Genomic DNA, 15421 nt, shown 5'->3' with positions numbered 1-15421 from the left:
TTGAGAAATTGAAAACTTTTGCACAATGGTAACGTGACAGTATTGTCTAAATACATCATGTTGTCTCCTACTAGTAAATAGTCTTTTAAAAATTCAGTATTTTAAGAGATCGCTAAATTACAACCAAAAAAAAAAAAACACAAAAATACTATACAAATAAACAATATTTAATTTTATAAAAAAATTAAAATTTTAAAATTGAATTTCAAATTAAAAAAAGTTTAAGAACATAAGTTTTTTTTAAATATTCAAATATAAAAATTAAAAAATCATAAAATTTATCTAAAGCCTCCAACAAGCATTAAAAGAAGTATGTACATATATTTAATCTATAATCTTCTTGGCTCCTTTCTTAACATCGTGCAATAGCTGCTCGGCAGGATTTCTGTATGAAAGATAAATTAAAGTTTATATTAAAATAGGTTTTATTAATTTTTTATCTAATACTTAAGATAATGTTACTTTAAGGTCTTTTTCTATGACTAACTCCCATTAACACGAAGTTTGGTTATGTGTTAACTAATAGTTATACTGACAGTTTTCATACAAAAATAATTTTAACGGTCAGTATAACTATTAGTTAACGGTAACAGTATTGAAATGCCGTTATTTTTAAATTCCTACATACATAACTATTGTCATATTTAAGTTCCGATGTGATTTTAAGGCACATTATTACAACTTACCAATAGTTAAAGTTAGGATGTTAGCAGGCAGATAATTTGCTTATTACAAGTAGACTTTAACCTAAAACTGAATGATAAGGTTCAGAGTTTAAAATTACTACTATATTAGTCAAAAAATTGCAAAAAAAATCATAATTTTACATGAAAACTGCAACAAATATTTAACAAGATAATATTTCATTGTATACATACTAAAAATATAAATACTATTTTCCAATTCCATATATGCACAAGCTTCATGGTAGAAATATTTGTCGCAGTTTTTCCAAAAATATTTTGCCTTACAAAATATTTTACGTTGCAGCTAGAAGACAAAATGAAAATTTTGCATTTTTAAATCTTTTGCTGCCTAAATATATGTATATTTTTGGTTAGCAAAAACAAATTAAATTGCTTGTGTATAATATACAAAAAATTACTACAAAAACATCATACATGTAAACAAATTACAGCGTGAAAACCATAAACTGCAAACGATATGCGCAGTGAAAAATTCAAACAATGAAAATATGGAAGATGCTAAAAGTAGACTGCCAAACCATACGAAGTTGAAAAATGTAAAATACGAAATTGTGTAAAGTTAAAAATGTTTAAAGCGAAAATGTTTATTTTTAAAATATTTCCGCCGCATATATGGTTTTGTTTTGCCGCATATAGTCATTGAGTAGAAAAATGTGAAAAAAACTATGAAGTTGATTTGGGTGTACAAAATAAAAATTGTATTGAAATGTGTGTTAATAAAGAATTTTAGTGCAATAAAATAGAAGTTTTATTTTTTGAGGTATGTAATTGTATGTATTGTGAAAGATAAATTAAATTAAATAAGATTCTGGACACAGGATAGCTAGCGGAGGATATTATTATTGAATTTTTTGATTGATTGGCTTTTTTAATACGAATTCAAATGTATTCATGCTGGTGGTAATAGGAGTCCAGAAAAATTAGTAAGAAAAAAAATAATTTTGTATGTAAAGCGGTTAAAAAAGGATATATAACGCAACAACAAAATGTGACAACAACAGCCAAATACCATAAATAACAGGATCATTCATTTTATGAATAAAATCTATCATAATAAAGTGTTGTACATTCAAATGTTTCCTTTCGTAAAATTTGCAACAGGAGAACAAACAAAAAAATAAGCAGCATAGAAAATAATTGTGGAAGAACAATTTTATGTGTAAGATATAATGCAAAAAAGGCACAGGTATAATTACAACAGTAGCAAAAGGAAATTAACTGCAACAACATCAACTTATACACACAAGTAGGTAATTATGATATAAAATTGCTGTATGTGTGTACATACAACAACAATTTATGCAAAAATCATAAACAAATACATAAATAGGTTCAGTTGTGATCGTGAGTGATTTTGTAGCAGGAGAAAAAAAGGATAAAGAGGAATGATAGAAAATGTAAGTATCAACAAAAGAAAGGAAAAGAGTTAAAAAGGGATAGAAAATGCAACAACCAGATTATGGAAGGACACATGCATGAAAGCAAGAATAATTTATCACTACAAATGAATACAAAGAGGTTATAAATAACAGGAGATACGAAATTTAAGAAAGTTCCTGAAAATATAATTCTACAATGAAGAAAATTTTACTGTATACAAATATCAAGTGAGAGCGAAAATGATCGACTTTGTTTGTGTTTTTAAAATTTAATACATATGAATGAGCATTTAAAGTTTAAATGCTCATTCATATGTATCCATTCGTAGTATTTCTAACAGGAGAACAAAAAAACAAATAAGCAACAGAGAACAAATTATGCAACGAAGGCACAACAAATTTTTTACATAGGCACGAGTGCAGCAGGAGAAAAAGGAAATACAACAACAACTACTTAACTACTACCTCAAGTAATTTTGAAATGCAACTGTTGGTTGTGTGTCCTCTAGCTGCATAATGCAACAACAACACATTCAAAAAATAGGAACAAATACAAAGCAAAGGAATTTCTAGACATGTGGTGGAGTACCGTTGCAATTAATTGCATTTTGTTGTTTCTTTACTGTTAATGTAGAAAATTAAAAAGTCAACAACAACTTGTGCAATCTGAAATGCAAATGAGTATGATTGGCTGAGCGTTTGTAACAGGAGTAAAATAAAAAAAATATAGAATGCTAAAAAAAAATATATGTATTGTGAAGGATAGGAATGCAGTGAAAGTACATTCAAGAAGGTTATGAGCAAAGGATAGCGGATGATATTATTATTGCATTGTTTGTGTAGAACTGATTTTTGTTGAATACCGTTACAGATCATTTTTTATTACGCATTTTGGTTTATTTTTAGATCGAGGAATTTTTGTCATGTGCACTGAGTTGTTGTTTTTTGTAAAGGATTTTTGTGCGTATTTGTTTTTTATTATTTGTACACTTGTCGTTGTGTCCGTTATTTTTTTTCGCGAATAGTTGTAATATTGATTGCAGAATTATATTTTCAGGAACTTTCTTAAATTTCGTATCTCCTGTTATTTATAACCTCTTTGTATTCATTTGTAGTGATAAATTATTCTTGCTTTCATGCATGTGTCCTTCCATAATCTGGTTGTTGCATTTTCTATCCCTTTTTAACTATTTTCCTTTCTTTTGTTGATACTTACATTTTCTATCATTCCTCTTTATCCTTTTTTCTCCTGCTACAAAATCACTCACGATCACGACTGAACCTATTTATGTATTTCTTTATGATTTTTGCATAAATTGTTGTTGTATGTACACACATCCAGCAATTTTATATCATAATTACCTACTTGTGTGTATAAGTTGATGTTGTTGCAGTTAATTTCCTTTTGCTACTGTTGTAATTATACCTGTGCCTTTTTTGCATTATATCTTACACATAAAATTGTTCTTCCACAATTATTTTCTATGCTGCTTATTTTTTTGTTTGTTCTCCTGTTACAAATTTTACGAAAGGAAACATTTGAATGTACAACACTTTATTATGATAGATTTTATTCATAAAATGAATGATCCTGTTATTTATGGTATTTGGCTGTTGTTGTCACATTTTGTTGTTGCATTATATATCCTTTTTTAACCGCTTTACATACAAAATTATTTTTTTTCTTACTAATTTTTCTGGACTCCTATTACCACCAGCATGAATACATTTGAATTCGTATTAAAAAAGCCAATCAATCAAAAAATTCAATAATAATATCCTCCGCTAGCTATCCTGTGCCCAGAATCTTATTTAATTTAATTTATCTTTCACAATACATACAATTACATACCTCAAAAAATAAAACTTCTATTTTATTGCACTAAAATTCTTTATTAACACACATTTCAATACAATTTTTATTTTGTACACCCAAATCAACTTCATAGTTTTTTTTCACATTTTTCTACTCAATGACTATATGCGGCAAAACAAAACCATATATGCGGCGGAAATATTTTAAAAATAAACATTTTCGCTTTAAACATTTTTAACTTTGCACAATTTCGTATTTTACATTTTTCAACTTCGTATGGTTTGGCAGTCTACTTTTAGCATCTTCCATATTTTCATTGTTTGAATTTTTCACTGCGCATATCGTTTGCAGTTTATGGTTTTCACGCTGCAATTTGTTTGCATGTATGATGTTTTTGTAGTAATTTTTTTGTATATTATACACAAGCAATTTCATTTGTTTTTGCTAACCAAAAATATACATATATTTAGGCAGCAAAAGATTTAAAAATGCAAAATTTTCATTTTGTCTTCTAGCTGCAACGTAAAATATTTTGTAAGGCAAAATATTTTTGGAAAAACTGCGACAAATATTTCTACCATGAAGCTTGTGCATATATGGCATTGGTTTATAGTTTGTATATTTTCAGTATTTGTGCACATTAATATGAAAACGATTCATATTTATTGCGCAGTCGGTAGTCAAATGTAAAAAACGTTTAACTAATTTTAAACCCTGATAAGGTTTAACTACTTGAGCTTGTTTTTTTTTTATGAAAAAATAAAAACTGTAATTTTCTCAAAAAATGTGGCAGATTTTTTTATCAATTGCAAAGTTTCCAAAAGTTCTACGTGTGATTGACTGTAACCATATTCGAATTCAATCGCCAGGAGGAAACAAAGGAGACATTTTTCGTAACAGAAACTGTTATTTTTCCCTTAACGTTCAAGCAGTGTGTAATTCTTAATTAATGTTTCAAAACTGAAAAATTGACTATCATAATAAATTTTACATACTGTAAAATCAATAAAAATATTTTTCACAAACGTGTTCTGACACTCGTACTTTGCATAACATTTGCGACTTGGACTCGCTAGAGAGGTGTTCTGTAAATCGCAAACGAGAAACTATTGGCGAGTTCAAATCGCAAGAGTTTACTTAAGTGATGTATTTAGACTAAACCAATCTTAAAAAAACAATAAAATTATGAATTAATTAAATTATTTAAATCAAAACTAGAAAAATTTTCTAAAAATGTTTAATTAAAAATATGAAATTTAAAAAATTTTCTTTGGTTTTGTTAATTTTGTCTGACCATTGTCTTTTTATGTACTGGCGATTTAAATAAGAAGCTGGGGGGTTATTATGTAACTCCTTTCGAAAAGAAATTCGAAATTGTATGCTTTATACATTGTATTTCGAAAAATAAAATATTAAAAAAATATTAGAAATTTGAAAATTGCAGAGAGCAAATCACATGCAAAACGCATGAGTTTCAGAACATGCAGAAACAACTCTGGAGATTTGCAACTCACATGCGATTTCACAATCGTACGAGTGTCAAACATACATGATGGATTCACATAAACACATGACCTCCAATGACATGCTAATGTAAAAATCATGTATGATTCACCTAAATCGAACCACATCATCATAAGTTAAATCACTGCTGGAACTACTTCTTTGTAATGTAGTTTTATGCATAATCAGAGCTTCGAAAAAAGCTCTGATTATTACAACCTTTGAATTTTTGTTAATTCAAATTGAATTAAATAATTTTTCTTCAATTTGTTTTTAATCATTTACAAAACGAATTGAAATAAATTGACTTATAACTGGTTTCTCAATATCGAAAGGAAACCGATTCGTTCATATAAATTTCAAGATGTTTTCGAATCAGTTTTCTTTCGCTTAGAATGCGAACGAAATCATTCATCCGATGTTGTGAAACATGTTATTAAGCCTGTCGTGATAGATTTGAATTGAATAAAAATAAACAAATTTTATTATAAATTAGGTTCCATGGGCAGTCGCTCCTCAAGCAGCTCGCTTGGGTCCATTCAAATCTAATATTATAAATTAAGATAACGAATTAATTCGTGATGAATGGAATTGTTAAGAGAATACATAGGTATGTATGTATATTTAAATTGATTTTGAATATTTTATTCGGGATTCTTTCAATTTGACAATATTTATGTAAATTTATATTAGAAACTGATGTTTATTTAACTCTTCCAATTGAATTTTGCTTTGCCTTGAATTAAAATTTGTTGAATTCCATAAAATCTTGCTATTTTGAAATTTTGGCCTGCTGGTATTTATTTTTCTTTGCGGTTATTTGAAATTTCTTTAACAAAATTGTTCCAACTTGCCGAAAAATAAGAAAGAATTTGTTGTAAATGTGTTTTATAATAAAATCAATAAATAGTAAAACAATTATGTTTTGTTTAAAACTTTTTTTAATAAGACCTTAAAGCGTACATTTCTTAAAGTTATAGATAAAAGAAAACAAAAAGTTAGAAATTGAAATAATGAGGTTGTTTTTGTTTTTCTTTTAATTTAACAATTAAATGTTTAAATTTATTATTACTTTTTACGATGTTCATCAGCCAACTCCTTAATTTTATCAATTATTTTGCTGGGTTCATCAACGCGAGGAACCTAGAATATTAAGAGAAATAAAAAAAGTATAATTATTAAAAAATCAATATTACATTTGTTTGTATTAATTACCTCATAGTTTTGGCTGATATAGAGACCGGTGTAAATACCAGCACTAAACGTTAACTGTAATTAAAATTGTAAAATCAATTAATTTAAATAATTTTATTATAAAATAGTTTCCTCTAAAATCTTAGTAAATATTGTATTAAAACCTAATACGGAAACTCAGCATTCCTAATTATAAGCATAATGAAATGAAAATTATTTAAAACGGGCTAAGGGTTTTATCATAGAGAATTATACATAGAGACACTCCGACTTGTCAAACAAAAATACAACAAATCATGTCTGATACAACAACAAAATACATTGACTAGCATGTATTTTGTTGTTGCAAGAGTTAGGTTTTTGACAATTACGTCTCGTCTCTATGTTACCCAATGGGTTTTATCATAGATAATTATATATAGAGACGAGACACTCTGATTTGTCAAACAAAAATACAACAAATCATATGTCTGATACAACAACAAAATACATTGACTAGCATGTATTTTCTTGTTGCAATAGTTAGGTTTTTGACGACAGTCTTAGGTTTTTGACAATTACGTCTCATAGGTATCATTAAAATATTTGCAAAAAATGCTAGGGATCATGATTTGAACCCAAAATCTAATAAACTCATAACAATGTTCGCTTGGAACGACCCCGAATCACAATCGACAGTTGTCAACTCATTGACAGCAGTGTGGACCGGAATTTATTTCCCACATTCCCACGACAGCCGGTTCTACGCACCGGAATGACCCGAGTTCACTCGGCCAAGGGCTGTCAACTCAGCAAACACTGCTGCTACAACAACAACAATTTATTTCCCCGGGAATGAACTTTCGACAACTGCAGACCTGATAAAACAACAAAGATATATGTCCACTACGATATGTTTGATACATCCATGATAAATACATAAATCATACTGAGATATTATAGAAGAGGTATCAGAAAATGTAAAACATTTGGACGAATTGTGTATGATCAGTCAGAAGAAAAGTACTGAAAAAGTCCACAGTTTATGAATCTGTTATTACTGGGAAAGTAAAAAGATTCACAAATGCGAAAATTTCCAATTCAAGTTTCGCTGGCAACTCTTCTCAATTTGCCCTTTGAACTATAATATTGTAAAGATATAAGTGTAAATTATGTCAAATTTATTTAAATTAACACATAATTTTTATCATTAAAAAAGGAAATTTCTGCAATTTGTTAACAAATAAAGAAGAATTATATAATTAAACCAGTTTTTTTCCACATAAAACAAACATTTTCGATGTTGGATTAATTTGAAGAAGACAAAGAAGAAAAAACAACAAAAACCTTAGGACAGATGTGGAATATTAAATGAAAATAATGAAATCATAAAACCAAAAATAAAACGTCAAATGATAAAATCAAAATAAATGAAAGCGAGAAGAAAAACAACAACTATGACACTTGCAATTTAAATTACGCTATCATTTGCACTAAACTATTTTCACTGAATTTTTTGGTATTTAAAACATAATTTTACAATATTTATTTATTAAATCAGTCGAAGAATACTAGAAACTTACCAAAAATTTCAGCATATCGTAAATGCTAGACCCGTCGACTGCCAGTTTGAAGAGTTTTATAAAAACTGAGATACAAAGAAAAAAATTTCTACAAATTCGTACACACACACACACACTTGTTTTACAACAACAAAATTGCTGTCAAAACTAAAAAGAGCTTTTTTCTAAAATATTTTGTTATTGTTTTCTATAATAAACAAGAGAACCCCTCAAATAAGCTCTTAAATGAATGTTCAGTTAATTTTTTTAAGAGAACACAGTTGTTTTGTTTAAATTTTGTTGACGAATTAATTAAATTGTATTCGACAGATAAACGCGTGTTTTGGTTTGATTTTTTTTCTTAAATATCTAAAAAGAAAGTGAAAAATATTTATTTTTATATCTTTAATGAAAAAGAAAGGTAAGGAAAGAGCAAAACATCTGCTTCTAAATAAAAAAAGATTTATCTTTTCTGACACTACACAAAGCAATCATGTATTTTTACATTTTTTTGTTTAATTAGATAATCACTATTTTAACAATAATTTTATTAATCACTAAATAATTAATCACTTTTAAATTATTCAGCTAATTCACAAGTTAGTAGTAAATTAATTTACTATTACAATTTTTATGCAAATTTTTTTTTAAATTTTTGTTATGATTTTTTATAGTATTTTACTTTTTTATTTTTATAATTTGATTGCCTAGTTCGGACTCTTAACACTTCAGTTTACACTTTATTACTAAATATTTTGTGTATATTCTTGTAGATCGTTTCTTGTTGTTGTCGTCGTCGAATTGTTTAAATCTATATTATTGTTTTTAAATGACCATGAAAATAAAATGTGATGTCACAGTATAGTGTTTGAAAACAAAATAATTTTAAACTTAACGGCCAGCTGCAGGGTTGTATATTAAAAAGAAATCGTAAATACAGTAGAGTAAGGTTATAATGAATCTGGACAAGTTTAGTACTTTTGAACAAAGTTTCGTTATATCTATTTAAAGAAACATAATTCAATAAAAATGTAAAAAATTACATTTACCCACCATATATGTTCAGTGTAGAGTATCCAAAATCGAAAACCGGTCAACAGGTTTTTTCATCTTTGTAAACTCCATCGGTTTCGGGTTTTTTAACTTTTCGGTTTTTTGACAAACCGGTTTTAATGAAATATACATATTTATAAAAACTTTGATACAATTTTTAAAAATATTGATTTATTTTATAGAAAATTATAGCATTTGACAATATTTCGTAAAAGATATAAAATAATTGCATAAAGATAGAGTTTTAAAAATTTAAAAATGCTAAATAAAAATTTAATATAAATCGGTTAACCGGTTTTTTGAAGACAAAAACTGAAACCGTTTAACCGGTTTTTTAAAAGACAATAATCAAAACCGGTTTTTTCAAAAACACACTTTTTCGGTTAAAGCGGAAACCGGTTTTTCATATTTGCCGGTTTTTTGGACACTCTAGTTCAATGGTCTACCAATTCCGGCATCAGCCGTTCGATTCATCCATGCTGGTCGAATATCCAGATAAGAGTGATGACATCCGAAGTACCAACCTTGACGACCTTAGGATCGCTCAGCTGAAACGTGATATTAGCAGTTTGGTTAGTAAGGACAAGCGGATTAAGTTGCGGTGAAGGATGATAGGGCCTTGATTGAGACAAGGAAAACAGAAGTATTGTTCCCAAACGACATTATCTTCCATTCTCGGACACACCACAACTTTACACGCCAACTGAAGTTGCAGAAGGGCTCATCATGTCGAAGTAGAAAAGTAGAAGTTATAAAAAAACTGATCCGTCAAAACATATTTTAAAAATCGAAAAGGATCAAAACGTATAAATGTTTTAATCCATTTTATGTATTTATGTATTATATATTTCATAAACAATAAGTTGCAAGTTGAAAGGGAACAAATCGTTATACATAACACGATATTAGTAAAAGAATAACGTTTTATTGAATCACAGCCCTGAATAAAACACAATAGTACTGAATTATACATCCATGCCCAAAAGTCCTTAAGAGAGTTATTAAAAAGCTCACATCCAGTGTTGCCAGTGTATTCAATAAATACTTAATTAATTATTAGAAATAAAATACTTTTTAATTACTGTATTTTTTCCAATTACAACAAATGAATCCTTTCCAATACGGATGCACATTGAACCGTTCTGTTAAATTTTCAATACATTTATTTACAATGAAATATTTCCCGCTTTTGGCTGTTACTATCTTTACTGACGTTTATTTTCACACCCTCTTTCTAAACAATGAACAGCTGCAATTGCATACAGATTTTGGCAAGCAGCAGCAAAAAACTGATGAACACTGCTAAAAAAAAGTTTAATACGCCTTGAAAGTGGATTTGTTTTGTAAATAAATAATTATTATTTTTTAATTTAACACCTGAATAGAAAGACAATGGAGGAACAACAAAATAAAGGTGAGTGAGTCTGTGCTATGTGCGATATTTTGTTGGTAAAACTAAACAGAATGAATTTGGATATCTTGGTTCTTCCAGAGGATACAATTAATAATGGTTCGGCAGATATTACAGAATTAAATGATGATTGTTTAGAATGTATATTCGAAAGAATACATGATTTACCCAACCAAATACAAATTGCCAAAAGCTGCAGACGTTTTCGCAACATTATAGTGGGTCTGTGGAAACGTCAACCTGAATATAAAATTTTAGCCTTTAACGAACTGCCAACTGTGTTACCAAACTTTGATGATTTTGAGTATTTTCTAAAAGCCATGAAAACCGAGTTCCACACTTTAAGGATTATAGACGAGTGTTTAAATGTTTTTCTCAAGGAAATGGAAGAGTGCGGCATTGATTGTTTTACTGCCATACATCGCTGCGAATTTCAAGATGACATTATGGATTGTTATCCCCAGGATGATGATATGGAATCATTGACGAAATTAGTGCCTAATTTGAAATATCTTCACATAACTGTGCCCATTACCGGCCATTACTTGACAAATTTGAAATATTTGGAAGAGTTACATTTGTACGATGAGCAGACAAAAGTCTATGAAATACAGGAAAAATATCTCAAAGATATTTTATTGAATCTTAAATATCTAAAAGTATTAGATATGCGCACATTTGAAGTATCACATCTACAGCTAATGCCAGAAATTTCCGAATGTCTTAATTTACAAGAACTCAAATTAAATTTAAATTCCCTTAAGCCAGTGCTGGAAAACGTACTCAAACTGCCTCGTCTTAAACATCTACAAGTACTGCTGGATCAGGATATTGATGTTTCACGCATACAAAACATCGATACATTCGATTATAAAATCTACGAAACTAAAGAATATTATCACATTTTACGCGAAAAGGGCTCACTTTTACAGGGTTTAGCCATTGATTTTCATTTTCTTCCCGTCAGCAAGACTTGGATCTCTGACTTTCATTATCTAAATCCTTCGAATCTAAAATTGTTGGCTTTGTGTAATTATGATTTTAAATCACACGAAGAATGTTTGTGTTGCCCTTTCAATCGTTTGGAAATTCTATGCCTCAGACATGCCCAGAATTTGGAGGCTTTAATGATATTGGACATTTTACATTTATGCCCTAAACTAAAACATTTGGATGTTAGTTATTGTCTGAATTTGGATGCATCATTATTAAATTCGTTGGCGAAATATTTACAAAAGGAAAAACGTTCTTCATCGCTTTGTGTCTATTATCGTATGTCGGGTTTGGAGGATGAAATTGAGAAAGTAAGTTGAATATCAGTTATTTGGATAATTACTGTTGCTTTATTAGACGTGCAATGCGGAAATTAATCCGATTTTAAATTTAATTTCACGCATTTATAATAAAATTTTAAAAAACTTCCTTTTAATAGCGCGAACGTATCGCTCTTATGCGACAAGACCCGCTGTTAAAATGTTCGATTATTGGGCTAAGTACAACAAAGCAATTACATGAAATCATTAAACGATTGTTTTTAGATTGTATTTAATTAAACATTATGATGATGTATTTAATTAACTTTTCAGTGTATGCAATACACTTTAAATATTTTCCCAAAAATGTGATTGGATTTTTTTTTAAATGAATAACAAATTTAATAACTTAAAATATTTAAAGTCATACCACTCGAAATAGCATTTGTTTGCACTCGGTAAAAATACTAATCATATCTTAAAATTATTATTCATTTGCAGAATTTTGCCTTTTGGACTTCTCAAAAATACTTACAATTGCGTAATGATTTTCCACCTGGTTCCGATATTGGCTTAAGTTATGTTCAACGTGGTTTTGCTTTTTATTTTTGAGAAAACGAAACAAGAAAATAAATAAAATGCTAAGATGTTTTTATTAAAACGTAAAAATAACAAATAGACTAACTATCATTCAAGTACCGTTTATTTATATGCAAAAGGTTGGTTAACAATTTAAATATATGTTCAGAGCAACAATTAAGATTCTAAGGTATGTATATTTTTTGGATTATTTACACAAGGGTAAAAATCGGAAAAAAAAATTTTAACCCGATTTTTTTTTCACAAAAAAAAATTTTTTAAAATTAAAAAAAAATTTTAAATTTTAAAAATTAAAATAACAATCGAAAATTTTTTTTTTCCAAAAATGAAAAAAACAACTGGAAAAAAAATTAAATTTTGTTTACCTAAAATATTTAAAATTTTGAAGTATAATTTGGTGAAGGGTATATAACATTCGGCACAGCCGAATATAGCACTCTTACTTGTTTCTACTAATACATTCTCAACACTTAGGTTAGGTTAGGTTTTCCAGGCAGCCACGAAATAAGGAAGATAGAAAGAGCAGCTCACATGGGTCCATCAATGGTCCTTTTGTGTTACCTGAAAGTAGAAGAGAGAAGAAGAAGGAGGGACAGATATAAGTGAAAAGGGAGAAGAAGAAGATTGAAGAAGTTAAGGAGGAGATGTAAGAAGAAAAAGAGAGGGAGGAGGGAGGAGATCTTGGAGAATTTACGTGCCAATGAGTCGGCGATCATTGGGTCACTCTAAAGTGATCCCCGTGTCTGGTCTTTTCAACCAATTACTTCTACCTATAAAGGCACTAATGCCCTCAAGCCTCATATTCGAGAGCTCAGAGAGACTATCAAGGGAACGATGCCCCAGAAACCTTAGGCGTAGATCTCCTAATGCCGGACAATGACAAAGAAGATGAAAAATAGTTTCATCCTCCTCCTCATTTTGACAACTTCTGCAGAAGTCGTGGTACGGCAAACCAAGTCTCCTAGCGTGATTACCAAAGGTGCAGTGTCCAGTTATGACCGCCACTACACCACTCAATTGTGAGCGTGTAAAGCCAAGAAGATGAATTGTCCGTCCCCGATTTAGTCGGGGCCATATCGTCCTGGTCATAGTGCATGTGGGTTCACAGTCCCATCTTGCCTGAGCGAGCTCATAGTAGAAGTTACTAATTTGTAGCTTGCATTTGGATAACGGAATCCCACATAGGAAATCTATGTCTCCGTCAGGTAACATGGCGCCTTTTCTCGCCAGATCATCGGCAACACAGTTGCCCGTAATAGTAATATCCCCGTGTCCCCGTACCCACTTGAGTACGACTATTGAATGTCTCGCCATCCTGTTTAAGGATGCCCGGCATTCCTGGACTAAGTTAGATGTTGTGTATACACCTGTCAGGGATTTTATAGCTGCCTGACTGTCAGTATATATACAAATATCCCTGTCAGATATCTTGTTATAACTAAGCCAGTTAGCCGCCCTTTTGATGGCCGATAATTCAGCCTGAATAATGCTACATTCATTCGGAAGTCTGAAAGATAACCTAATATCGAGTTCCCGAATATAGACACCTACGCCAACTCGATCTCCCTTCACAGAACCGTCCGTATAGACTGAGAGACCCGTTGTGTCATGTAAGGGCCCGTTCATTGCTTCCGTACCACACGGAATTGAGAAATCGAAATTCCTCGCTAAGAAGGGCCTAGAAATGCAGTAATCGATATTCTCCGGAAGAGTCTGAATACTACCTATTATGCTGGCGTGACCATATGGAGCGTGTTTCCACGCACCAATCGCGTTTAGCCTAAAGGCAGAAGTAAATGCCATTTTTCTTGCCGTAAGATCCACAGGGATCCAGTTCAATATAGTAAAGAGCGACTTTGTTGCGGTCGTTCTTAAAGCTCCTGTTATCAGGATTGCCATTCTCCTTAACACTCTCTCGAATAGCATACACGTCGAGCCACTGTCTAGTGCCTTCCACCAGACAGAAACTCCATAAAATAGTGTCGGCTTAATAACCGCATCACATAGCCAGTTGACAAACTGGGGTCTAATACCCCATTGCGTACCTATCGCCCTCTTACAGACATACATAGCCGTCAAGGCTTTTGACGTCCTTGAAAGGGTATTGGGTTTCCAGGATAGTTTACTATCCAGAATAACTCCTAAGTATTTCGCATTGTCCGATAGTGTTAGTTCAACACCATTTAATCGGGGAAGCGAGAAATGAGGAATCTTGTACCTCCTTGTGAACAGTACAAGTTCAGTTTTGCCTGGGTTTACACTCAATCCACTGTCCGTACTCCACCGACTCAGTATACTGAGTGCATGTTCCAGGCGTTGTGATATCGTGTCCAAGTGGATCCCAGAGACTGCCACCGCGACGTCATCCGCGTAGGCGACAGTTTTATAACCTAAGAGATCCAATTTCCTGAGCAGACAATTTATGGCCAAATTCCACAGAAGTGGCGATAAGACACCTCCCTGAGGTGTACCCCTAGTGGCCATTCTCGTGATCACTGCCGTTCCCTTTTCGGAGCGAATGATCCTGTATCGTAGAAGGTTTGTGACGAACCTTACAGTTGATTGGTCTAAACCAAGATCCTGTAGAGCTGAAACGATAGTTGCAGATTCTACGTTATTGAAGGCTCCTTCTATATCCAGAAAGGCCACTAACGAGAAATTACCAAATTCAAGGGATTTCTCAATATATCCCACTAAGGAGTGAAGTGCTGTCTCAACGGATTTGCCTTTCATGTAGGCGTGTTGAGAGGGAGATACTGATCCTTGTTTCAAAGACACTCGTATGTGGATGTCGATGATTCTTTCAAGGGTTTTCAGCAAGAATGATGATAGACTTATCGGTCTGAAATCTTTTGCTTTGGTGTGTGACGCTTTCCCCCCTTTCGGGATGAATGTCACAGTGCATTCGGTCCACCGTTTTGGTATGTAGGACCATGCAAGACAGGCATGATAGATAGTTATCAG

General features: G+C 31.1%; 2 protein-coding genes across 2 annotated transcripts; one reads left to right on the top strand and one right to left on the bottom strand.

Moving 5' to 3' along the window:
• Positions 1-146: 146 nt before the first annotated feature.
• Positions 147-8448, bottom strand: LOC135954098 (short transmembrane mitochondrial protein 1). The gene is made up of 4 exons (XM_065504162.1): positions 8162-8448; positions 6621-6674; positions 6478-6548; positions 147-385 (listed from the first exon to the last, which is right to left on the bottom strand). Exons 1-4 carry the CDS (start codon positions 8174-8176, stop codon positions 325-327), a joined length of 201 nt encoding a protein of 66 aa, XP_065360234.1. The 5' UTR covers positions 8177-8448; the 3' UTR covers positions 147-324.
• A 1983-nt stretch (positions 8449-10431) lies between these two features.
• On the top strand, positions 10432-12533 carry LOC135953459 (uncharacterized). Its single transcript, XM_065503367.1, has 3 exons — positions 10432-10607; positions 10686-11908; positions 12359-12533. Exons 1-3 carry the CDS (start codon positions 10586-10588, stop codon positions 12467-12469), a joined length of 1356 nt encoding a protein of 451 aa, XP_065359439.1. The 5' UTR covers positions 10432-10585; the 3' UTR covers positions 12470-12533.
• Positions 12534-15421: the final 2888 nt, after the last annotated feature.

This window comes from Calliphora vicina, chromosome 3 (genome assembly GCF_958450345.1).
Source record: "Calliphora vicina chromosome 3, idCalVici1.1, whole genome shotgun sequence".
NCBI lineage: Eukaryota > Metazoa > Arthropoda > Insecta > Diptera > Calliphoridae > Calliphora > Calliphora vicina.
This window is presented reverse-complemented; position numbering and strand designations above follow the sequence as displayed.